General features: G+C 36.0%; 1 protein-coding gene across 4 annotated transcripts in view; it reads right to left on the reverse strand.

Annotated features, from left to right (window-relative positions):
* RYR2 (ryanodine receptor 2) overlaps positions 1-27,651 on the reverse strand; it is a 788,503-nt gene that overhangs the window by 69,860 nt on the left and 690,992 nt on the right. For all 4 annotated transcript variants that reach the window (XM_034949586.3, XM_055098600.2, XM_055098645.2 and 1 more), the window contains 6 exons: positions 23,001-23,054; positions 21,721-21,744; positions 8,947-9,046; positions 7,570-7,649; positions 5,494-5,570; positions 4,324-4,397 (listed from right to left, as the gene is read on the reverse strand). In XM_034949586.3, coding sequence (XP_034805477.1) covers positions 4,324-4,397; positions 5,494-5,570; positions 7,570-7,649; positions 8,947-9,046; positions 21,721-21,744; positions 23,001-23,054 — 409 coding nt within the window. The remainder of the gene's footprint in view (positions 1-4,323; positions 4,398-5,493; positions 5,571-7,569; positions 7,650-8,946; positions 9,047-21,720; positions 21,745-23,000; positions 23,055-27,651) is intronic.

Raw genomic sequence — 27,651 nt, forward strand, 5'->3', positions numbered from 1 at the left:
AACTTCGTCTTGCTTTTATGAAGTCCAGGACTACCTCATGATCAAAAAAAAAAAAATTCAGTATCTTCTGCTATATTCCAAGAAGAATTTTGAAAGCAGAAAAATTGCACTTTCAATGTCATAATGATTTGGTAATGGGGTTAATGGTTCTGATAAAAAAGCAAATTAAAAATCCAAGAATGGAATGACATTTTAAATATTCATACAGGTTTTGTTTTTGAATTTAAGTCATTAAAAGAAAACACATATAAATATAAAATATACAGCACAGACAACATTGAGCATATTACAAACTAACACATTTCCTGAAAACCTTTAAAAAAAAAACTGGGAGGCTCAGGCTTTCATAGAAATGAGAGAAACTTAGTATAAAAAGGAGACAGGTCAAACTTGCATGACAATAATGGCAGCAGAAAAAAACAGTATAAATAATTCATCTGAAATCTGTAGATACAAACCTCAAAGAAACACACAGTTCCTCATGGCATCTCAATACCAGGTTAGGAACATTTGTAACCATAAAAAGTTCAAAAGCAATTTTGAAACTTAACAATAAATGCAAAATTTGGCAAGAGATTTGTGTCCCGGAAAGGGACAAAGAACAATAAGTCAAGGGGCAGCCAGGCGTGGTGGCTCATGCCTGTAATCCCAGCAGTTTGGGAGGCCGAGGTGGGTGGGTCACCTGAGGTCAGGAGTTCAAGACCAGCCTGGCCAAGATGGTGAAACCCCATCTCTACTAAAAATACAAAAATTAGCCAATTGTGGTGGCAGGCCTGTAATCCCAGCTACTTGGGAGGCTGAGGCAGGAGAATCGCTTGAACCCGGGAAGTGGAGGTTGCAGTGAGATGAGACTGCACCACTGCACTCCAGCCTGGGCGACAGAGCGACACTCCATCTCAAAAAGAATTAAATAAACAAACAATAAGTCAAGGGGCAAAAAAAAAAAAAAAAAAAAAAAGCTACCTAAGGCAATGGTAGACATGAAGTAAGCCCCCGAAGAATATGAAAAGATGGGAGGGAAGTGACTTCGCTCTGTAAATTAAACAGTGGGAGGCAGAATGCCTGCATTTCAGTCTCAGCCTTGCCGCTTAGCTGTGTGACCTTGGACAAGTCAAGAAACCTTTCTGTTCCTCTGTTGCCTTATCTATAAAATCAAGGTAATAGCTACCTCATTGGAGGGTTGCGGGTATCAAAAGTTCATGCATTTAAGCTTATACATTTTCCATGGCTATATAATTTATGGTCATATTGTCGTCATTAGGAAGAGACTTAGCTTAATAAAAACAGTGGGCGAGGATGTAGAAGATTCAGATACAATAGATTATTTTCTCAGTGCTAAGCCCATGCTCTCCGAGCCTCAAGTGTTGAAGCAAGTGACATCACTAACAGATGTTGCTTTTTCAGCCTTTTCTATCCCTTCCAAGAGGGATGATTGATTCTTCTTCTCCTATGAGTGTATGTAGGCTTTTTTAACTTTTATAGAATCTTAAACAAAAGAGTGGTCTCAAAACAGATATATTTAAACATGCCAAAAGAGTCTGTATAGGAATTCTTAAAACAATCTGGAAGATACTGTAATATTAATAGAGCTAATGAGTGGCCCTTACATATGCTCCTAATAGGTCTCTTGATTAAGGCAATAGCATGTATTCAGAAAGCACAATTTAATCTTGGAAGCCTTGTTGGCGTCCTAGGTACTATCTAAAATCTCATCCCTTATTTCCATTGCATAGAATGTCTTTCAGAAACTACTTTGAATTACTAATGGCATCTTTGCTAGTATATTAGTTTGAGGAGCAAATAGTTGCTATTGTTTCTACTGCTCTTTGAATTCAGTCACAAAAATAAAAATTAGTTTTGATGTTAAATGATTTGTAATCTGTCAGATTTTCAAAGGAATAGAGGAAAAACTCAGTAGGCCTCCCAATACTTGGAAGGCAACTGGCAGAGCACACTGGCAAGGAGGAGACTCAGCTTGTCACGTCCTCCTTGAATCTGTCACCGATTTCCCGTGCACCAATCAGTACAGCCATAAAGCCACAGCATGTTCAAGACAGAAACGCCACAGGGAGACTAGGGCACACATTCTAGGATCATTCATTGACACAACAGTTGCAGACGCTGGGCCCACCAGAAAGGTTTTTAACTGAAAAGCAACAAAACCAATCCAAAAACGTAATTGAAATGCTTGTTGCCCCTTCATATCTGACATACTAATAACTGTACATCCTCATAGAAACAAGAAAGAAAAGGAGGAAAGCTAGATGTGTAAATGTAAAAAATAACAGGATGCATAATGATGGAAATTAAATAATCTACTTGTTAAAACAGTCTACAACAAAAAAGAATGCACAGAAATTGTCACTATCAAGTCTGTACACAAAGCTAACAACAAATAAAAGAGCAAATAAACAAAAGACAGTTCATTTTTAATAATTACCACGCTCATGAGTGATGACTGAGGAAGGGAGGGTAGTACATTTACAGTAGTCGAAAGAAAAGGAAATGGGGAAAAAGAAAAAAAGTTGAGATTTTGCTTTTGTTTTTCTGTTTGTAAGGAAATAATACAAAACGTGTTAATCGGTTTGAGTAATTATTTTCTTATGTGTTGAAAAAGAATGCACAAGTTAGATCAATCTCCTTTTGAGAGATATAAAGAATTCTCACATCAGAATGGTCACTCTCACAAAGTTCTTTCTGATTTGGGACTCGAAAATGTTATTCCAACCCATATCTGCCTGATGAAGGAAAGGAGGCTGAGGAAAATAACCTAAGTGGCTGCTATTCCTTTTGGGAGCTGATATGAACAGCGACTAAGAATGACTAATGGATTTGTGGTAGGAGCCCCTGGAACATTAGGTAATAACTACAGGGGAAAATGAAATTGATTTCTAATTCCAAGACAGGGAAGTTAGGCTTTGGACAGAGACTTCATTCATTTTTAGAGATTTTAGAGCTGAAAATTGCTTAGGACTTTGGAGAGATGCTGGAGGTAGGCAGGTGATAGGCCCTGAGATCTGCAGTGGCTCCAAGTTCTGCAGATGGGTCCAGAAAACCTAAGTCGGTTTAGAGTGGCACTGGTGACTTTTCTCAAAGGTCTGTCCTTCTGAACCTCAGGCCAGAACCTTCGGCCAGAAAACCTAAGAAGTTGTAGAATGGTGTCAGTGATTGTTCTTGAAGGTAGCTAACTCAGTTTAGTAACCATATGACTTATTTTTGTTGACTGGACTTGTCCATCCAAATGTCAAGCAGGAAATAAAGTAAACACGGGAGCCAGATAGTGGTAGCAATGTCAGAATGGGTATTAATAATAAACTTTAAAATACAATAAGAAATGTTGTTTTTCCTATTTGTGAGAACAAAAAAATACATAGATAAATTAGTTAATCCTAAAATATTTCAGAGAAATAAACATAGACTACAAATGGCAGATGGGAGAAAAAATTATTTTTTGAAATAAGATTAGTCCATTAAAAGACCCAATGTTCCAAAACTAATAATTGACAAGAAGACATATCCAAACCACACAAAACAAACAAAAACAGATAAACATACGGGGCCCTGAGTAAAACTAGTTTAAAAATCAAACACAAAAGAATAAAAACAAATCAAACCAAAAACTACTGAAGATTTTTTTCTTAATAAATACTGCTAAAATGAAAGGGCAGCAAAGGTTATTTCTGCTTTAAATGCATTGTATGCTAAACTTTCTAGTTTATACCAGCATCTGTTTAGAGAGAGAAAAATTCTAAGATCACGTGTATCACTGCTTTTGTGCACAGAATTATTTAAGCAAAATAACTGGTCTCTAATTTCTTTCATCAATCTAGACTTGCAAACATGTATGGATTTGAGGATCACTGTGCTGGAAGTGAAGAGGAGGGAATAGGAATGAGAGTAGACTGAAGGAGCTCAAAGGATTACTATCCTAAGGAAATAGAAGAATCTGAGAGCCCAACTTTGCTAAAGTGGCCAAAGAAAGTCAAATGTTCTTGAAAGGTTCATCTATGTGGTTTATGATTTCCCAGAAAATCTCTAATAAAGGATCTTGATCCTTCATTCAACCATTATTCCTTATTGAAAACCCAATAAGGGGAAAGGCAGCTGGCAATGGGGCTGGCACACAAGGAGTTAATGACCGGCGTGGAAGGTTGGTTTTAGAGTGTGACCGGTGTCCAACTATGAACTTTGAAATGAATCATGTAAGCATTTCATCAATTTTAAAATAACTTCTTATCTCTCTACTTGAAAGGTAATTGATAATTGACTCGTTTCAGGGAGGGAAGGGAGACAGGTGATCCTTTTAATGTAAGTCATTAATACCTGATCCTTCCTCTGTCACCATCCCAAGACCTTCAGCTTTGTTTTGTCGCTCAAATGCATTTAGGTCAAGGACACTATAATAACAAGGGAAAAAAAAACATTTAGAGGACTAATAGAACATTTTCTTTGCTCAGGAGAGCAAACATCTAAACACCATGTATCTTGGAATATGAACCAAATGTTAACGTACACTGAAAACATGTCTCCATTCATTGCTTACCAACCATATTTTCTTGGTGGCAGACTAGTGTCTCCCCTGGGCCTACACTGAAATGATCCATGTGAAAGTCAAACATGAAAGCATTCATAGGTTTCAACATGGGGAGTACATTACAAAGCTAGCAGATGTGCAGAAATAAAATTCTAATAATTATGTTTTTGCAGTTGGAATAGCTTGTTACATTAAATGTATGTCAGATTCCTTAGTCAAATGCTGTCTGAATGATTTTAAATCTTGAAAAAAAATGGAAAACGATTACCGCAAATGAGTTAGTGATCATTTAGTCACAAAATGAGAAATGGCCTACAAGCTCCTAAATAAAACTAAATAGAATTTTCTTTTTTAAAAAAGCATACACAACTCATTTTCAAGTATGCAGAATATACACTAATTCTCCAAGATCCCTATTTAAACACGGGGAAGGCTTTTTTTTTTTTTAAATTAGAGACAGGGTATCACTCTGTCTCTCAGGCTGCAGTAGTGGCGCTATCATAGCTCACTACAGCCTCGAACTTCTGGGCTCAAGAAATCTTCCCACCTCAGCCTCCTGAGTAGCTAGGACTATGGTACAGGTGTGTTGCCACCATGCCTAGCTTTTTTTTTTTTTTTTTTAATCTTTTTGTAGAGATGGAGTCTTGCCCTGTTACCCAGGCTGGTCTTGAATTGCTGGCCTCAAGGGATCCTCCTACCTCTTCCTCCCAAAGCTCTGGGATTATAGTACTATGGGAAAGCTATTTTAAGACATTATTACCATTCTGTAAGTTATTAATTATGATATTACCAACCCCTTAAAACAAGATAGAAAACAAGACACTGCCGATTATCCCACTTTAAAGTGTTGTTAATCATTAACTATTCTTCTATGTGCAATTATCGTCAGAGTAGGAAACAAATCCTTCGAAAAAATACAGCCACTGAGTAAAACCCCCAAGAAGGAAGTGAGTCCTTACCTACATGACTGCATCAGGCCGGCCAGGCTCTGAAAGAAGCCCACATCCTTTTTCTCCTTGAGGTAGTCAAGCATTTTCTATGGGAATTATAGAAACCACATGGCCACTGAACAAAAATCTTATTGTTTGTTAAATAAATAAACAACCAAAACAGGCTTTCCATTCTAGAATAGACAGAAAATATTCACTGTGTACAAACATGACTAATGCCATCTTTATCATGAAGTAGGAACACACCTCGAAGCAAGATAGTTACGCAAACTTGGAATAAGAGGGTTAGTTGCCTTACACATCACCACAAGCACCAAAAATGTCAGGGGTAATATATTACTCTTAATTCTCTCCTGGTCACTCTTAAAGTAATTTGGTGATTCAGATACTCTAGCGCAAGTTAACTGGGAAGAAAATTCCTATAGATGTTATTCACAGGTTTCCATACCAAGGTGATTTCATTAAACAGCATTACAGGCTGGGCGTGGTGGTTCACGCCTGTAATCCCAGCACTTTGGGAGGCTGAGGTGGGCAAATCATGAGGTCAGGAGTTTGAGACCAGCCTGACCAACATAGTGAAACCCCGTCTCTACTAAAAAATACAAAAATCAGCTGGGCATGGTAGCATGTGCCTGTAGTCCCAGCTACTCGGGAGGCTGAGGCAGGAGAATTGCTTGAACCCAGGAGGCGGAGGTTGCAGTGAGCAGAGATGGTGCCACTGCACTCCAGCCTGGGTGACATCTCAAAAAACAAAACAAAACAAAACAAAAAACCTCGAACAGCATTACAATCTGAGAGTTGTGACTGCCATATGCTAATGCTATAGACGGAAATTCAGTTTCCATTACCATAGTCTGTAAATTGAAAAAACAATAGGAATCATTTGGCTACTAAAATGTTCTCCTTTGTTCTCAGAATGACGTCCAGAATCTATGGTCAAAATTTTGGTTAAACATACATGTAAAAAAACGCTAAAGCAATGCTTTGTCTTGTTAGCTTAATGTTACATAGCATAACGAAACAGCTATTTCTGACATGGTTAAAATTTATTAGAGATTTCAAATGTAAAAGCACATACAAGATGATAGAAAGCATGCTCAAAGGTTTAAGGAAATAAGAATACTGCTTTTCTCCAAATCTGGAAGAGCAGAACAATTCCTGTTATCAATGCTCTTCTAAAAAGGGCTCAGCTAAGCAGACAAAATTTTAGTAGTAATCTTTTTCAGATAGCGAAGGCAATACAAACGAAATATGTAAAGGATATATATGCACAAAGTATATGCACATATGCATATATATATATGCACAAATGCACAAATAGCAAATATACACGTAGTGTAGGTATGATACACAGATACACAGACACACATATATACGCACATAGACAAAAAACCATATAGCCATTTACGGGGGTTGTGATAACTTTTGGTCAAATAAAAAATGAAACAATCATTGTTTTTTTTAACAAACAAAGGGATGTGGCTTACAGGATCAAAGGAGATGGTGGGATATATATTTGAAGTTATAAAGAAAACAGACAAGTTCCACACAGACAAGAAGTATACATTACAGGATCTCTCACTCCTGTCTCTGGATCTAAGGACTTCTGAGTATATATACTAAGTAATGAGGGTCTTCTTAAGTAAAACATAAGCAGGAGACATTATTTTTTGAGAAATGTTTTGGAGAGATTAAGTGTTTTATTTTTTCTTTTTTCAAAGCTATATAATCACTTATTCTGGGAACAGAACGAGCTGGTTACCCCTGCCAGGTTCCATAACCAGAGAGCCACAGTTTGGTAAACGCATGGTGAGAGAGTGGTTCATACCTCAGCACCAGAATTCATTTGACATGATAAAAGGTCACACTTGATGTTTTCAGATATTTTGACATCATTTTATGTTTGGATCTGTAACACTATCACATAATTACTTTTTCCCTCTTTTGCTCTCTCTTCAGTACTGTGGTAAACTAAAATTGAGCCATATTGTACATAGAAAATAAAACATTTTACAACAAATAGTTCTTTACTATATGGTCCATTTGTCTGAAAAGTACATTATGTGAATGACTGGAAGCTGTTACCTGCTGTACTGTGGAGTTCCCACCATTTAAAATAGCAATTCCAAGTTTCAGAGTAGCTGCTACCATTGGTCCAGTTTCACCTAAGAAATATAAAAAAGTAGTGTTCCTTATATCATTTCGCCCTCTGTATTAACCTATTCTACCTCCAATGCTGCACTTTTAAAATTATTATTATGCCCCCCCCCCCAGGCAATCTGTTTAATGGCATAGGGAGACTGACTTATGTTCCAAAAAATGCTAAAATAATAATAATGCATATTTGACATCAACATTTTTAATAAATTCTCTATAATATCTAAGAACTGAAACCATAAGAAGATATAGAAGTAGCAGAATAGGAAGACAACTGATTTTGAAATATCGAGACTTGAAATTATTAAGATTCAAGATTAATTATGTGTTTAATAAACATTAAAATAAGTATGAGCTACTTAAAAGTTTCTTTAAAGAAAATTTCTCTCCCTCTTCCCTCAACAGTATTATATATGAAGAACTTTCATCATTTTCATTGTATCACTTTTATTTTAATATGTTTGAAGTCTGGTTTATTAGGCAGACTATTCTCAATTTTAAGTTATTCGGATAATAACAAAATTTTGTTTAGTGTAACATATTTCATTTTTCATTGTTCACCTCTATTTATCCTAGAAATATAAATAATCTTCTATTTAAGGACAAGGCTACCTAATAACAGAATGTACCACCATTACTTTTCCATTCCATTACAAATTATATTTAAAATGTTTTCACAAAGAAGCTATTATGAATGTACAAAAAATCATCTTGAAACAGCTGGCTACTGAGATATATGACAGCATCTTAATTGTTAAAAAAGTCTCACTTTAAAAGTCTCCATATTTGTATCAAGAGTCAGCAAACTATGGCAAAATACCATAAATTACATAAAAAAATTACAGCTTGCCACCTATGTGTGTAAATAAAGTTTTTTTGGAACACAGCCACGCTGTTTGTTTACTTATTGTGTCTGGCAGCTTTCCTGCTAACATGGCACAGCTGAAGAGCTGTGACAGGTTGCATAACCCCAAAGCTGAACATATTGACTCTCCAGCCTTAAAGAAAAAGCTCGCGCACCCCCATTTTATAGGATCAGTCTGCTAAGGTTTAGTTATAACATAGTTTCCAAAACTTAAAGAACAGAATGAAAATGAATCTGTATAGTAAGACTCTGAAAAAAAAAATTAATATTGGTCTCCGTAAACAATGAGAGCTCATATTTGTGAATAGGCACCTGATATAGTCATGAACCAGAAACCCCAGGACTAAATGAGTCAGTGGAACTGAAATGAGGGAGGACCTTGAGAGCAACGAGGAAATCTGAAGAGCAGACACTCGTGAGGGGAACTCAAGGAACCTTACCTTTGCTGGCACTGATTGTCTGTAGCACCATCTCAGCCGCGCCACGATCGTGGAGTCGGGCTTGCTGGTATAGAAGCTTTTGTTTTTCCATTTCTTTTTCCTGAACACAAATCCCAACCATTTATGTTGAGGGTATCAGTAAGCACAACAGATTTCTACAGACCATATTTTTAGTCATCTCTTCATGTATGGGCTCTATGACAACATTATGGACCATTTCAACACCAACGATGTTCTTAAACAGATATTATTAACATATTCAACTATTGTTTTTTTCCCCCTTTATAGTTTTCTTGATATGCTTTTGGTACTGGTTTATCAGCATGGATTTTTTTTTCTCAATTTTAATGATTTGATTCATTCAAAGCCTGTATCACAGTTTTGAAGTACTGTACTTCATCAATGAAACTTGCACTTTCTGATTTATACATTTGTGCATAAGTTTGTCACGTTTTGAATAATCTCCCATGCCATGGCCATAACTTGATACTGCTCAGCAAATGGCTCGAGTTGCAAAGTATCACTGAATCACAGAAAAACATTAACTGAGATGTCTTGAAGTTTAAGTAAAATTGAAAGCTGATATGAATCAAAAGGTAGGCTTCAACGAAGTAGTGGATTTATGATACAGATCTCCCCAGTCACCCCCAAAGAATAAGAGATGCAATGTGCCTTTATATTTTGTATTCTCTGGTGGTAACAAACGATACTGCATGGTACTGCTGGAGCAATGGCTGGAGTTTATTCTTTTCCACTTAAGCTACCACTGAAAACATAAAGAAGAAAATAAAAATAAAATATAAAGGCACAGCAAGTTCAAGACTGGTATGACCATTCACTTGAGCAATCCAGTTCACTGGAGAATTGAGAAGGAACTAAGCAGTATAAGTTGCAGAATGAAAGTTGCATAGAGCCCTATGACAGTGAGTCCATCAAATGGCGTGGTAGAGAAGCTTAGTCAATGGGACATGAAACAGTCAATTAGTATCATGTCCATAAACACAACGGCCAAAACATATATGACCTAAGAGCAGGAAGAGCTGCAGCAGAGGTAGCCAGAATGACAGCTTTGCTGCCATAAACTTTCCATCCAAAATACAGAAAATAGACACTGGAAGATGGAAGAGGTTTAAAAAATGAAGGCTTGCTAGTTACAGAATATGAAAAATAAAGTGAACTAAAAGGAGGGGGAAAAGAAATGGGCTCAAACAAATGAAAAAAGAAACCTTTAAATCAAAAGCAACCAACACAGACATTTATGCTGTTACCAGAGAGTTCTCGCCGAGGCTGGCAAATTTGTTTCTTAAATCTTTGATAATATCGTGCTGCGAAAACAAAATTGATCAGGGTTTTTTTGTCACACTATAGTTAGCGCTCCTGTGGTTAATTTTATGTTTTCTTAAATTATGTGATAGGCCTAAATGGAAGCAGAGAAAAGAAAAAAAAAGAGGCAGCTTTGCTTTATATGTAGCCATGCTAACATCTATAAGGTTTGCCTTCATGTTTAAACCTCTTCCTGTGAAGTCAAAAACAAAACAGAAACAGAACCACACAGACACACAAAACCATTTTGTCATTACAACACAGTTTCAGAAAAACTGAAAGAGGACCCTTTCGTCTGCTCTTCAGGTGTTGTTTAAAACTGATGAGCAACATCTGATTCTTCCTTTTAGACCCAACAATCTTTTATGTTCCTCCCATTGCCAGAGCTCTATGTGGAACTTTCGCTTAAAGCTTAACCAGCTCCTTTTGTGAGAGAGTTTTTCAGTAAGAAAATGATAAGAAATTATTCGCTCATGAAACTGTCCTATCATTTTCATCAACTAAAGAGGCAAGGGAGTCAGGAAGAAGTTCTTCTATTGACCTAATAGAACACATAAAGACAGTCATCAGGAAACTCACAGAAGATGGAAGATGGCAACATGCCACACACTCTTGAGAAAAAACAGAACAAAACAACAATTTGCCATTTGTGCTCCAAAAGGGGGAAGATCAGTTAAAGACCTGCCAGAACAACTTGCAGTGTAGCCTGTAAGGTCCCAGTAACCTAACTGAAATCAACACATGATGTATGAACCTTACAAGGACCAAGAAATAGACAGGATCTCAGACTACCTTGCTTAAAAATAAACTCCCTGGACAGGTCACTCATTTTTTTTAACATCGCATCTAAATTTTAATAATAAATGTTTTGAGGAAGATGATGAAAGTCATTTGAAAAAAAAAAAACATTGAGCCAAAAAGACATACTGATCTAGACGCAGAAAAATACTGTATTTCATAGAGATCAAGTCAATCTCTCTGTTGAATTTATTCTTTGTTGAACTGAAATTGGAAGCTCTCCCTTCAGGATTCTTTAATATTATTTCTTTCCAGTACTTTGCCCTTTGAGAACAGCTTCTGGGCATGTAATTTAATCTGTCATAGGGAAAGTTTATTATAAATTAAAAAAAATAAAACTCTGAAAGCTAAACCAGAAAATTTTCAGATACTAAGATGAATTATGTAAAAACAATTTTTTAAACTGCAGATTAGCTTTTCTAAACAAATTGTAGATAGATCTTTTATAAGCATCTTACTCAGGAAAATAACATCTTGAAAGCACCTTTTCAAGAATAGAGTTCTCCGACACACCAGCTTCTGCTTAAACTGCCTAAGGCTCTTAAATAAACACCACCTGCAGTTTAGTCTTTGTGTTATTTCAAGGTTATTTCAAGGTTACACAGTAAGGTGAGGAAAATAAGAGCAGCTCCAGAATTTAAATTTTCCCTTAGGCAAAACATTCTGATTGCCAAGAGCAACCAAGAATTATCAGTGCATATCCTAATAAGCTTGTTAGGAGGTTTTTCCAAGGTCGAATATGGTCATATTTCAGACCCATGTTCAAATCACTGGTAATGAACAGAAGTATTTTACATCATGATTGGCTTTTGGTTATAACTGAAATTTGTAATAACATTGCTAATATTATTTCATTTTGTCTAAGAGTGTGTCAAGCTTTTAACACTTGGGGAAACAAGTAGAAAGGCTTGAAGAGAAACAACTATATTTAGTTCTTCGACAACTTGTCTTATGTGAGAAAAAAATATTGAAATAAGGGGAATTACAATTGTCTCTTGCTCGTCATCGATGGAGAAAATATTAAGTTGGTGCAAAGGTAATTGTGGTTTTTGCCACTGACCTAATAGTTTATCTTTGTAATGGAGATGAAAAGATATTTTAAACCAGGGCAGCCTGGTTACAGGAAAGGAATCTACATTGTTTCTGAAGGACCTGCCTCAGCTACATTGACCTCTGGGGCAGAACTTGAGTGACTGACAGGCTGAATCTACCAAATCTATCATCTGTGCATCATACAAAATGAGCCCATCTACTTTGTGTTCTTTTGTTTGTTTGTTTGTATTTCCATGACTTCAACAAGTGTAGAAAAGGTTTTCATAATATTTTCCTCAGAAACTGTAGGTGGTAGCAAGTTATAAGAGAATAGAAATATCCAGGAACAAAACTCCTTAAATTTCCCATAATTTAGTAACATCATAAGTCAACATGAAATATTTTTAATTGGCATCTGATAGTTATGACCTACAAGGTGATATTGAATATCAATATTATACAAAATAAAAAGACAGAAAAATAGAAGATTTAATTGGATAACAATGGGGACAATGAAGAAAGGGAGTGAAATTGTACTAATAATTTGGTTTGCAGCACAAACAGGTCAACTCAGACTAAGGGAAGTCAAAAGTATGGATAAGAGACAACTTACCCACTTCAATTATTTTTTTCTGTTGTATTTAAGTTCTTGAAAAATGTAGATTAGCTACATTTCTGTAGAGTTGACTCACAGTGATGGGAAAATACTAAGACTACAACTTTGTTTAAAACGAGTGGTTCCTAAATTTTCTTTTTTTTTAAAAATTAAATAAATGAGCCAGGCACGGTGGCTCATGCCTGTAACCTCAGCACTTTGGGAGGCTGAAGTGGGAGGACTGCTTGAGCCCAGGAGCTCTAGACCAGCCTGGGCAAATAGCAAGACCCTATCTCTACAAAAAACTAAAAATAGCCAGGCTTCGTGGTGTGCATCTGTAGGCCCAGGTGGGAGAATCACTTGAGGCCAGGATTGCGCCAGTGCACTCCAGCCTGAGCAACAGAGCAAGACATTGCCTCTAAATAAATAAATAAACAAACAAACATGAAGTTTCCTAGAAGAAAAGATCCATGAAGACAGCGGGCTTTCTTTGTTTTAACCACACCAGTACACACATACTGTACATCCAGTACAGTTCTCTGAAAATAATAGGTATTCAAGAAAATTTGCATGAATAAATGACAGAACTAAATGATGTGATATCCTACAGTTTGTGATCACAATTAATCTAAAATATTACAAATGTTATCTTTTTTGTTTGAAGTGCTACAAAATTAGTAGCTCTAAAAGTTTGTCTTTCAGTTCATGTTTAAAGAGGTCTTCAGAATTATACACATACAAATAATAATCACATTGTGGGCTTTAGCTCATTTAATTTTTTGTTCAGATCCTTCATCATTATCCACTCTCTTTATTACTGATCTTTCAAACAGTGTGATGATCTTCCAGAATTCTGCTTCTTGATAGGATAAGCAAAGTTTCTAATGCTGTCTCTTTAACACTCTGTAAAAATGGTATCAAAGTTTGACTAATCTACAGAGACAAAAGAAACACTAAACCAGGGTTAAGTAATTCAGTTAATGCACTAGAGGCTTTGACGTTAGATATACTGTGTAATGTGACTTTACAGCTTAATTCTTCCAATATTATATACACTTGCATTTTGGGTGGAATATTATTTCTCAGGGATTCAGCATATTTAGAACTAATTTAAAACTATGCAAAAGCAATAAAACTCAACTAAGTTGAAATAATTTTCTATTTCAGGGTCCAGTTGACACAATTTACACTATACCACTGAAAGCTTAATTAACAAGGTATAACAAGGAAAGAAAAGAATGAGAAACTCTAAAATCAGAAGCTATCAAATTAGCAAAGTTAAGTTGACTCATCATTAGAGGGAATGTAGTTTATCTCTAAATGAAATATCGATTTAAAACAGCGGTCATTTACCCACTTATTTGTTTAAGCCTTAAAAAGCACTGGATACTGCCTGGAATACAGAAAGCAAGTACTATGCAGTTCTTTCTCTCCTGGCATAGCCTGACAAAAGAGAGAATAAGAACAAGAAGAAAACTTGGGACCACTAAGAATACAAAGCTATGGTTAGGTCATGAGGGCGCCAGAGTGTTGGACTAATTAGTGGGAAAACGAGAAGTCAGAATAACTTTGATCATAGATTGGATCATAGCAGCTCATTACTTGAATTTTGAAAACTCACAACTATAGAAGCTCTAGTCTCTGTAATTCTAGATCTTCATGAATGGTTATTAACCCTACCCCAGATCAACTCTTGAGAAACAGCTGTACTCCAAGTATTTGATACAGTCCCAAATCCCCTGCCAAGAATTATCTGTCTAGCTGGGAAGAGGATTTTTCTGGAGACCATCTGGAAAGGTGGTAGATATGTATTTCTTCAATTCTTCCAGATACTTGGTAGCCATTTTATGCTAATCCATCTTCAGGTAGCATCTGCACAACTGGACTCTATTGTATAAATTGTCAAAAAATGGTGTTAACTGAATTGTTGAGGACATTTTTTGTCATCCTCAGGGGAAAAAAATGCTATTGAATTTTAACTTTAGAAATTTGTTTTTTCCAGTCAGGAAGACTATATTTTAAATATTATTATATTTAATATACCTAATATCAATGTTTTATATATTACATATTATATTTAATGATATTGATATTTATAATGAACTTTATGAAATTTATGAATATTATATAAATTACATAAAGTTCATTATATTATTAAATTTATGTAATTTCATATTGGCTCCTATATTTATGTAATTTACATTTATGTCATTTCATGTAATTTATGTGAAATGTATGTAATTTCACGTTGGCTCCTAGAAAGCTTGGAGTCAAATATTCTGACAATTCACATCAAACTGACAAGACTCCATGGCATGGGTTTCTTTCTGTTCTTGGAAGGCCCTACTCTTTGTCTTTCAATAGTTTTTTTTTTTTCCCTTCAGCTTACTGTGTTATGTATAGTTCCATGATTCTTTAAATACTAAACTAGGAAAAGGTGGGATACGTATGTATGTACAGAAGACATTTTCTTTTCTTTTTTCTTTTTTTGTTTTTTGAGATGGAGTCTCACTCTGCTGCCCAACCTGGAGTGCAATGGTGTAATCTTGGCTCACTGCAACCTCCGCCTCCTGGGTTCAAGCGATTCTTGTGCCTCGGCCTACCGAGTAGCTGGGATTACAGGCGCCCGCCACCATGCCCAGCTAATTTTTGTATTTTTAGTAGAGATGGGATTTCACCATGTTGCCTGGGCTGGTCTTGAACTCCTGACCTCAGGGGATCCACCCACCTCGGCCTCCCAAAGTGCTGGGATTACAGCCACGATACACTGCACCTGGCTGACATTATTTTCTATAAAACATTTTTGTGTCACATTCCTGTTCTAAAACACAGGGAGTTTATTTTCTTTTTCAAGCCTCCACAAATGATAAAAAGTGATTAAAAACTTGCATGCTTTCATCAATACTTATGCAATTAGAGAAACTGCGAAATTGCCCTTAAAAATGAAGAGAATTTATGCCTGGATAGCAAACCACACAACTGTTAAGGGTGGATTTGACATCTGAGAACATCTAGTTGAAAACTCTTTGTTCAAAGAACAGAAAGCTGAGAAACAGAGAGGTTGAGGTCACACAGCACCTGGCTGATAATCCAGGTCTCCTGTGTTGTGTGGTTTATGTTCACCACACTGTAAAAGTTTATCTATGGGCTTCCCTGACTTGTTTTCAGCAGAGAAAGTGAAATTGATTAATAATAATAATAATAATAATAGCAAATATTTAGAGATGGTTATGTGATAGTCAATGTTCTGAGTGCCTTATATATATTGACTAATTTAGTCCTCATAACAACCCTGTGAAGTAGATACTATAATTAGCCACACTTTATAGATAGAAAAATTGAGGCTTCCGCTCACACAGCTAGAAGTTCAAGCTGGGATTCAAACACAGGAAGTCCATCTGAGTGTCTGCTCTTAATGAGTCTGCTGCCTTGCATTTACTGTACATAATCTGCTCCTGTATAAGCTTCAACTGAGATTATTTTTTAAATGACAACACATGAAGTTACACTACTGTGCACATGAAAAGTGCACAAATATATGCTGCTTCAATACATGTTTGTCTCCTAGTATCTGTGGGGGACTGGTTCCAGGACATCCTACAGATATTAACATCTGTCCCTTATATAAAATGCTATAGTGTTTGCACATAACCTACGTACATCCTCCTGTCTACTTTAAATAATCTCTAGATCCCTTATAATAAATACTTAATACACAATGTAAATGTTATGTAAGTAGTTGTTCTGCTGTATTGTTTAGGGAACAGTGACAAGGGAAAAAAGTCTGTACTTGTTGGGTACAGAAGCAAATATTTTTTCAAATATTTAAATCTGTAGTTGGCTGAATCCAAGGATGTGGAAGCCACAAATACAGAGGGCCAGCTGCATGTCTTCTATACAGACTGCTATTTTGGTCCACATACTCATATGCATGAATTACCGTATACAATATAGAGGGTTGTGCTTTCTGGGAATCTTCCTTGTGTCAAGGCCAGGACCCCCCAGCCCAACCTATACCCTTCTTTCTAAGCCTTGGCTACTTGCCTTGCTTTTGAGCCAGAATGGCCCTAGAAATGACTGTTCCCACACAGTGTGCTTATGAAAGCCAGCTGCTACCATCATTACCACTCACCAAGGAGACCCCATGTTAATGGATAAGGAGAGACTGTGGTGCCTGGACACTCAACAGGCTGTACTCAAGGCAGCTCTGGCTTTCCCAGGGGTTGCCTGGAAGAACTGGTTAATATCAGCAGGAAGTATGATGAAATTAACACTCTGTGACCAGTAAGTGACAGGAGATGTAAGGAACCTGCATATAAAGTGCCCATCCTCCTTCCCCGGGGAGGCACTGTTCTGTTCTGTAATGCATATGGTCTCTCAGGAGGCGTCCCACACAGCTGAGCAATGCACTGAACTGCCGAACAGCTGTGATCAGCTCAGGAACACTCTATCTTCTACTTGCCCTCCCTCATTCCCCGTATCGTTTCTCTATTTCCCTAACTCTTCATTCCCTGGGATTGTAACACCCCTTCCCCCAATAAAGTGTTAGCACGTAAGCTTTTGCCTGTGTTTTCTAGGAAATCTGAGCTAAGACACGAGATAATTACTTGAGATGCATAATTTTATTGTATAAAAATGTAGTTGGCAGATTGCGGCAATCAGCGTGAGTACTGGAGAACACTAGCCCTCAGAATTCCTTCCCTCTTTCCCCTCTATGATTCAATAGTATGAAAAGCAATTCTTAATGCTTTAGTCCATATTGTGGATACCATATACCTCCTGCAGTAGGAACTAAAGAATTATAAATTTTCTTGATATAAGGAATAATTATTTCAATATTTTATATCTGTAGCTATGTCTTTAATTTTTATGCATTTAAAAATTCTTTTTGCTTAGATTCAGGAAGACTTTTTAATTTAAAATGTTGTTACTATGAAAAGCACCAAATAAACCCATTCAAAGTTCAAATTATGTAGCCATGGAGGGCAGTATATCTTACAGCCCATTCGTTCTTTTAGCATTACCAAAACATTGTATTCTATTGAAAGTTAGATTCATGGGCGGGTCAGACAAACATTTTTTATCATTGGGGTAGTGCTATATAATATTAATCCTTAAAACATTTTGGACCTAAATTGGTTCTTCCATACTTAATGGTGCATACTGTGGGATACGAGCTGGGTATTGGTTTGAGTATGTTAGCAGGTATGACAGTATTTTATTTGTGTCTCAGATCCATCTGAGAGAATACGCTGGTTTCCTAAGTATTTATTACAGAATTACCAACTCTGCCACAGGCATATTTAGAATTTAACACACAAGAAATTCTCTTTAATCAATAGTACAGAAAAATAGGACCTCAGACTCATCAGATAATTCATCTGTCAATTAGAAACTGGGCATTCGCCAAAAGGAAGATGCAGCTTGCCCAGTATTTGAGAAAGATGGCTGGAAGACAAGTTAACACTCCATTCCTCTTGCTTATCTAAGCTTCACTGTCATTAATTTAGATTTCGCAGTCAACAAGAAATCTATACTACAGTACCTTAATATTCTAAAGAAATGCTTTCAATAAATTATTATTTAATGCTATATGCTCAGATTTTAGAGAAGAGCAATAAAAGAAGTAACCATCTAAAGAATGTTTCTGAGTTTTTTAAATAAAATCATAGTTAATAAATGTGTTCTACTGCAGTATCAAAGTTCTTTGTTGATCTAGGTGAGAAAAACCCATAATACTCAGAAAAATGATGTTATTTGACTTGAAACATTATTATTTATTATTATTTCCCTTAGCAAAAATTAAAAAGCTAAATCTAGCATTCAACTCCAATAATTATTTTTTTCAGGTAACTGGTAAAACATTTCTTCCCTTTCAATTAACATCGGCCTCTTTATAAGATTTAACTGTTCTTTTTAATGCTTTTGATAGAGAAGTAGCTCCAAACCTAAAAAATAATTAACTAAATATGCAATAAAGTTATTTAATAAGTAGTTACAGGAAAGCATATTTACCTATATTACAGATGAAACAGGGAATTTTGTAATCAGGTTAAATCAGGCACGTTTTAATTTAACAGGATCATATGAACAATACATATATATATATGATGGAAGAAGAAAAGAGCTGGCAAATCATTCCTCTTTCCTTGTTTTCCATGTTTTTTGAGCTTTACTGCATTCTTCATGGAAAATTTCCCTATAATAGCACTTTTCTTTTTACCTACTTCGTTTCTCTTCTCAATGACTTTATGGAATATTTTACAGGGAAAGAATTTAAATAGAAACTATAGCAAATATTAATAATTAACCAGGTATAGGGATAGAATTCAATTACCACACACTTTATGTTATTTCCAAATTTATTTGATATAATGTGTTATAAGAATTATTGAAACTGACAAATAGCCTTTCATATTTGTAACTTATGTGAATAACTCCACTATTAGACTATGTCTAAATTATGTCAGATAGACATCTCAATGTAAAAAGTATGGTAGATTACTACATTTATAAACAATAAATTTTTCAGTGGTTTTGTTGGTATCACATAGTCAACCTCAGAGAAGAGTATCTTTATAGGGAATTAATTATATATATCTCTGTTTCTCAGCTTTGTAATATTTCATACCACTTACACAGTATTTTGTTAAGAGTAGCATGTTACATAAATTAGGTGTGAGTTATAAATTATAGTCCCAAATCAGATGGAGATCACTAAAAAAAAAAAAAAAATCTCATTAGGAAGCGCAAATCCCCAAATCTGGTGTCCTGCATTACATCTATAAATGTGTGGCAATTCCCAGCACTTTAAAAGCCTGTCTCTTGCTGAGACAGTCATACCTGCTGGTCTGTATCCTCTGTTTTGGGATTAATTGCCAGGTTTCACCACCATGTGAACTTGTCCACTATTCTAAGTTCAAAGGTAGCCCTTTCTCTCAGGTCACGCTCCATATGTCATTTGATTTCTTGTCCTTAGTCTGGCCTGAATCCTAGTGTCTAAATATTAAGATGCAATCACTTGTCGTCTGTCGGACTTCTTTTCTGAATGAGGAACCTTTCTAATGTCACTAAATTTGACCCTATTGATCAAACCGATCTCCCTGAAACTGCATTCCTCTTTCAAGGTAAAATGGTTTTCTTGGCTAGCAACACCTTCTCTGCCATCCAGCCCCATCATACAACTATCAACACATTCTTGAGACATTAACTTTTATGCTACTTAGGAAATCAGTTCTTTACTTAATGTTAGGAGAGCCCTTCACATTTTCATCCCTCAACAATTCACATAAATTTTATATGAAATAATTCGTGATAAAAAATCAAAATCTACCAAATTCTTATTATACCCATTATTATCTATTATTTAAGCCCATAATATATTATTAAGTGTTAGGCCCATTGTATGCCATTAACCATTATATCCATCGGATCAGAGCTGCATCTGATAGTATATACATGATTTACATTTTGAAATTTGCAAGGATGATGATACAAGAACTATATATTCCTCCAACTATAACAGTGAGTTAAAAAAATTAAAAAGTGGCTGGGCGTGGTGGCTCAGGCCTGTAATCCCAGCACTTTGGGAGGCCCAGATGGGTGGATCACGAGGTCAGGAGATAAAGACCATTGTGACCAACATGGTGAAACCCCGTCTCTACTAAAAATACAAAAAATTAGCTTAGCCGGGCGTGGTGGCATGCCCCTGTAGTCCTAGCTACTCGGGAGGCTGAGGCAGGGGAACTGTTTGAACCCAGGAGGTGGAGATTGCAGTGAGCTGAGATCCTGCCACTGCACTCCAGCCTGACACAGTGAGACTCTGTCTCAAAAAAAAAAAAAAAAAATTACAAAGAAATTTTAAAATAGTTTCTTCAAGACAGTCTAAAATTCATTTTGGCAGCAAATATTTCACTTTTTTTTTTTTTTTTTAAAAAGAAGGCAAAGTAGAATAGTTTACACTTACAAACTAAAAAGCTTTTTTGTTGTTGTTGAGACGGAGTTTCACTCTTGTCGCCCAGGCTGGAGTGCAATGGCGCAATCTCGGCTCACTGCAACCTCCTTCTCCCAGGGCAAGTGATTCTCCTGCCTCGGCCTCCCCAGTAGCTGGGATTACAGGCGTGCACTACCACGCCCGGCTAATTTTTGTATTTTTAGTAGAGATGAGGTTTCACCACATTGGCCAGGCTGGTCTCAAACTCCTGATCTCAAGTGATCCACCCGCCTCAGCCTCCCAAAGTGCTGGGATTACAAGTGTAAGCCTCTGCACCTGGCCACCTAAAAAGCTTTTTTTTTTTTTTTAAACAAACAAACAAAACTAAAGTCTTTATAGGTATCATCTTCACAGAATGTTTATGATTGATTTTCCTACTATATAGCCTTATGAAAATAAAACATAAGCTTAACAAGGTTCATATTAATGTAAGTAATTTTGTAATTCTATATCAAAATGTTTTCTTTTAGCAAATGTTCCCAGTATTCAAAATATTAAGAGAGAAATAGTCATCTAGTTCTTCCCTTTAATGCAACAATGAAATCAATATTGAAATCATGGAATATAATCTCCAGTTACTAACTGAAGTGATTACTAGCACAATGGAAAAGCAGGCTTCTTTCCACTCTCACCAGCAATACCATTTATCATGTCTGTTTTCAAGTAATAAAACTGGTGTTGAAAAACATCAAGAGGGATAAGGTCAGAACATTGCACCAAAAATGAGAAGTCCCTGGCTTAAAAAGTTTGTCATCCAAAGGGCTGGACTCCTTTATCCCAGCACAGTATACAGCTCAAAGTTAGCTGGAGGATAAAATTTCAAATTATGAGTCATTTAAATTGCAAGAAGAATAAACTTGTGTCAAAGGAAGGGATCCTGAAGAGACCAAATGCATTGGAGCTACAAACTTGTAGAAAGATTTTCAAGACCTCCTTTTCACAAAGAATCCAAGATGTTGGGTCTAACAAAGGTAAATGTCACAAGAAACCGAAACTCAGACCCAGACAAATACACACATATATATAGTTTTACCTTGCTGCGTTGGGATCCTGTGACCTTAAGGAAGGATGAGGACAAGAAGCAAAATAGCAATAAACAATTGCTCTGAAGACAACGGATAGACTATAAATGGTGTGCACTTCAGAAAAACAATATTATTTGCTGCTCACAGCTCATTCTAAACTGACCTCACTTTCTTATCAATAAAGATGACTTTGAGAATAGAAAACATATACATTAGAAAAGATTATAGAAATCATACAGAAATTAATCTTATGGCATTTTTCTCAGCCAGCAATAGTCATGGGTTCCTCAAATTAGATTGTTTTTATATTTTTGACACATTGACTTCAATGCTGCAGAGAGGTTCATAACAAATGCATCCTGGAAGGTCACTGCTCTGAGCTTATTCATTGGCTAATACGTTTTTGTGGGTCCACTTTAATTAAAGACTCATTGCTGGCTACTGATATATTTCCAGACTTCTAGCTCAAAGTCCAGACATGTAAATTAAAAGGAAAAGAAAAAGAATCTAATTTCTATTTCCCTGCACTTAATTTCTTTATGAAAATTCTAAAAAAACAAAACAAAACAAAACAAAAAAAAGAGCCAATAAACAAAAAAAGTGGTAGTTAGCAACAAGTAGCTTTTCCTCATAAAAAACGAAAGTACAGTATAAGCAAAGGGGGAAAATACTATTAACTTTCCTTTGGGCTAAGTAACATTAAGCAGCATTTCAAATTACGTAGGACATTTAAAAGCTGAGAGCATTTGAGAAAATCGTTGTAAACTACAATACAGTCCTAGGGATATATGGACTCCTACCTCATGCAAGCAAACTGCGTTGTGTGCCACTATCTGCATATGTACATGGAATGAGTGATCTAATTGGGCAGAAGTCTTTAAGGCCAAATCTTTAAGACTTCTATTCAGGAAAAAATATCAAACCAAGGGTTTAATGAAAAACTTGACATCATGTTGTTCTTCAATAAATATTTTCCTCATGTCTGTTGGAAATTCCAGACCACATCACTGAGATGAGACCAATTTGAAGCCGTCTCATCTCTGAGGGTTCTCAGGAACACTCATTCTGAACATATGTGCTTCATTATATTATTTAACTATCCTATGATCCTTGGTCTTAACTTCAGCAAATGTTAGGACTCAGGTTTGTCCATCCAGCTCTGACATGCAGTTCCTTGACACAATAAGCTGCAATAAGCCATGAAGCAAGAAACATAAATGTCAGTTATAAGCTATGAAACAATGTTTCAAGATAGAAAGAAAGGCAAATCCAGAAAGATCCATCTTACTTCAAAACTCTTCACTTCCTCTTCACCATCGTCATCTTCCTCATCATGACAACTCTGTACATTAAAAAAAAAAAAAGGAGACAGGAATATGTTGAGATTTTAGAAAGCGCAAAAGAACATTAGACATAGAAGAGCAAATCATTTGTATTAATTTATCATCAACCTGTTTAAACACGTGTAAGATAGAATGCTTAGATGACATAATCAATGAATTCATGACATGAAAATTATATATAGTGCTTTTACAAAAATAAAATATTAAATTACATATTTTATAGGTAACAGAGATAACTATGAGGTCCATATCATACTATACCCGCTACTTATTCATACATTTGCCTCATTCAAACCAACTGCAAACCTTAAAAGGATTTTCTCTTTTTTTTATGCTGCCATTGCAATGCACGAACACAGGCAAATATAATGACCATTAGTTAAAATTAGACCGGGCGAGCTGGCTCACCCCTGTAATCCCAGCACTTTGGGAGGCAGTAGCGGGCAGATCACCTGAGGTCAGGAGTTCCAGACCAGCCTGAACAACATGGTGAAACCCTGTCTCTACTAAAAATACAAATATTAGCTGGGCATGGTGGCGGGCACCTGTAATGCCAGCTACTCAGGAGGCTGAGGCAGGAGAATTGCTTGAACCCAGGAGGCGGAGGCTGCAGTGAGCCAAGATTGTGCCATTGCATTCCAACCTGGGTGACAGAATGAGACTCCATCTCAAAAAAATAAAATAAAGAAAAAAGAGTCTGAAAAATATATGCTTTTAATACATCTCAGCTGCTATTATTATTATGGTCTGTAGTATAATAGTGACCAAAAGAAACTGGTCATTAACCAATAGCTATAGTAGGAAGAACCCTACAGCTCATCAAAGTTAGATTGTTCCAACCCTTACACGTATTTCTGCTGCTTGGTAAGCATTCAGTGTTTCCATGGGGTGTATGAAGGCAGATAAAGAAATATAAGCTACAAATCATAAAAATATTTTTAATTCGGTGAGACACAGTACTCTGGGCATGGAGATGAACTGGGGATGGGAGGGAAGGTAAACAATGTGACCCTTCCACTCACTCCGTGATAAATTCTAAAAGGTTTGTCATATTCTTTCATTCATTCAACAAATATATACTACCCTTTCTGTTTATCATGATAGCACCACGCTTTCTGTTTATAATGATAGGCACATGAGCATAGTTTGCAAAGGAGGAAATAAAGGTGGGGACGCAGGCCTAGGACAGTTTCATTGTCTGGGTAATATGTTAAACTGCACATTTCATCACAAAAGCAAAGATGTTAATGATTCCCTCAGAAAGCAGGAAATGTTCTCCTTTGAGTTTCTGCTGCTCTGTCTCCCATGTTATTAGTTAGCCAGGATTTAAAAAATAAGAACTCATGAGAACTTTAGCAAAACAGATTTGGAAGGCAAATCTGCAGTCCTCCATCAATACATACTGTACATCTAATGTCGAAAACAGAGGAATTTTGCTTAGCTGCTCCTTAAGACTACCTATTCTAATATCTCCCATTATTCCCAATAATTAGCAGTGTGCATTAGTAAATAGGAGTAAAAAGAATAGGAATTTTATCAGATAACAAGCATGTTTACTCTCTATGCAAATTAGAATACTAATATACAATGTCTCAAGGATACGAAATTTTACGTTTTCTCAAAGACATAATCTTCTATAAAAATTTCACTACCTTCAGAAACAGGAGAGACACAAGGTTTGAGATAAGGAATACATTCAGAAAAATTGTTATTTGGGATTATAATGATATGTTTTTAAGCCATAAAATTCATAAGCCATGTTTGCTTTTGTACAAAGGGATAATCCATTTAAAGCACTAGCTGAAAAAAAATTTTAACAAAAAAGTATTTTGAAATAAAATATTTTAACTGTTTTAAAAAAATCTTCCTAGGAAAATTTAATGAGATTTGCTCCTAATGAGGTTAAAATTTGTGATTTTTTAAAACTATTAAACCTGAATTTACTTGGTGTACAGACTGTATCTGACAAATTCACCAAACCTATAAAAACTACTTTAAACTTCTACTAATTAGCTTGAGAATATGCTAAGATCACACAAACAAAAAAGGTATCAGATTTCTAGCAGCTTTTGAATATACTGTAGAGAAACAGAAGGATTTACTGGAACAAAAGATATGTTCTTCAATAGCAAATGGCATCCACGTGACATAGATGATAATGCTAAGCAAATGGGAAGTTATATTAGACAGTCCTGTAGCAGGATTTGGCTTTCTGGATCAGAATGCTAAATTCTAGACAAGGAAGAGTCCTTCTTTTGCCAGGAAGGAAAAGGTGAATAAGCTAAATACATAAAGGGGCAGGTGTGGAATAAATAATTTCGAAGAAAATAAATAAAATGGAGGATATGTCAGATCATTCAGGTATCCACAACAGAATTCAAAACTGGCAGCACGAATACATAACACAGTAATGAGGGCTCTTCAGCTTGCCGGTATCTGCTGAAAATTTCATTCTGCCACAGAAGTATATTTCATGCATTCCTTAGTTGCCTTTCTGATTTGATAACTCCACAGAAGACTAAGGAATCAAAACCCAGAAACTTTCATTGTGGATTTAAATCTGACTAACAGAGAGCTCATGGGTGAGACAGAAGAGAGAAACTCATAAGAATGTGACCGCAGCATTTTATACTTTTAACCAAGAAAGAATGGAACACTAGGCATAACGATATGTATCTTAAATATTTTAAAAAGTTAATAAGAGAAGGAGGAGAACTAGGAGGAAAGGGTTCCCTTAGCTGGAAACTCAGAACAGCAGCAGCATTGTTGAGTGTTTATTTTGTGATATCATGGCAGATATCTTCCTCCATACTGTTACCTTATTCAAATTGGTAAAACCACCGTTAGGGTGGAGCAGCTTCAAATAGTCCAAGAGGGATGACAGCTGGTAAAGAGACATTCTAAGGAATCAAGCAGGGTAGGCATGCTGCAGACAAAGAGGGGTGGCAACAGCAAACCGATGGGATGCACTGAAGTTCTCCATAGGATTTTTTAAAGAGGAAGTATATATGATAGGAGTAGGGGAATAGAGTTTAGAATGAAGTGTGGCTGATGTAAAATGATTTTTCAAATTATCACCAAAGTAAGGTCAACAAGGAGCAGTAAGCACATGATTTAGAGCAGATGTGTACTCATCATAATAGAGAGGATGTGCAGAACCACTCATCAGCTCTTTCGTTTCAGAAAGAAGTGATTTTTGTAATACAGAAAAGTACCTAGCCAAGAGAAATGAAAATCATGACTCCAGCAAAATACCATTTCATACCCATTTGGTTGACGAAAGTCAGTAAGTCATATATCAAATATTGGAGGGGGTGTGGATCACCAGAATCTCTCTTAACCATTGTTGTTAAGAATGTCCACTGATGCATTAACTTTGGAAAACAGTATGACATTTGTTCCTTTATTTGAAAATGTGTACACCCTGTAGCTCTTGTAAAATAGGTGAAATGGATAAGAATAGGCATTCAATCCCTGTTCACATTAGCAAAAACACAGAGGTAATACAAAAGTCTATCAACAAAAAAGGTAAATGGATAAGCTCTGGTATATCTGCCCAAAGGGATATAACACAACGATCAAAACAAATGAACTCCAACAGCACACAAAAGTATGGAGGAATCTTAGAAAACACTATTAATCCAATAAGTAGAGCCCAAAAGATTACACATAGCATACTGCCCTTTTAAAAGTAACAAATTATATATATATATATGAAAATTTATCTATCTATATATAAATAAATGAAAACTACATGAAAAGAAAAGCAAGGGCATCTTGAGCACAAGGTTTAGAATGATGGTTTCTTTGTGTGGGGAGACAGGGTATAGGTTAATGAGAAGCCCATAGGATAACACGTGAATTCTCTAGGTTGTTTCTTGTCAGAAGTGGGTTTATGGGTAGTTACTACATTATTAGAAATGACTAAGTAACTTTTAAAAGTAGACACTAGTGGACTAACAATGAGCGTGTATCATGAATTCAGAGTTATCATTAACCCAACTCTGTGTTCCTAAGTTTAAAAAACAATTAAAACTGAAAAACAAAAACCTAAGTAAGATATAAATGATGCCTTCCGAGGGACCTGCAGTGGTGGAGGAAGACACATACAACAGTCTCTTAAAGTGAGTTCAAGTCTCAAGTATCAAGACTCAAAGCAAAAGTAACATCCGTGGATGCAGAATGACTGTTGGTAAACCGAGAAACCATGAAGGCCAAGTGAAAGTTCCAGACAACTGGGATGCCAATTTTTAAAATGAGGAAAGACAGCTTCCAAAAACTACCTGCTAGGAAGTTCGATATTAATAATCAACAGTAGTCTAAAATGGGTTATCAAGCAAATCACTGAGGAATACTCATCCATCTTTGGCAGTTTTACCAAAGTTAGAATTCGAGTTTAAGCAATCACAGTAACTAACATCTTGATTTCTTTAAGAATCTCATGAAAGGAGATGAGAAATACGAGTTTTATAAAAGTATGTTTAGATGGATTGAAAACAAGGTAGGTTAACCAGTCTGGGAAAGGGTATAAAAATTTCAGCTGCACACCACCAACTTAGATAAACAGAGAAATCAATCACACTTAAGTTTGTGGTT

This window comes from Pan paniscus, chromosome 1, assembly GCF_029289425.2.
Source record: "Pan paniscus chromosome 1, NHGRI_mPanPan1-v2.0_pri, whole genome shotgun sequence".
NCBI lineage: Eukaryota > Metazoa > Chordata > Mammalia > Primates > Hominidae > Pan > Pan paniscus.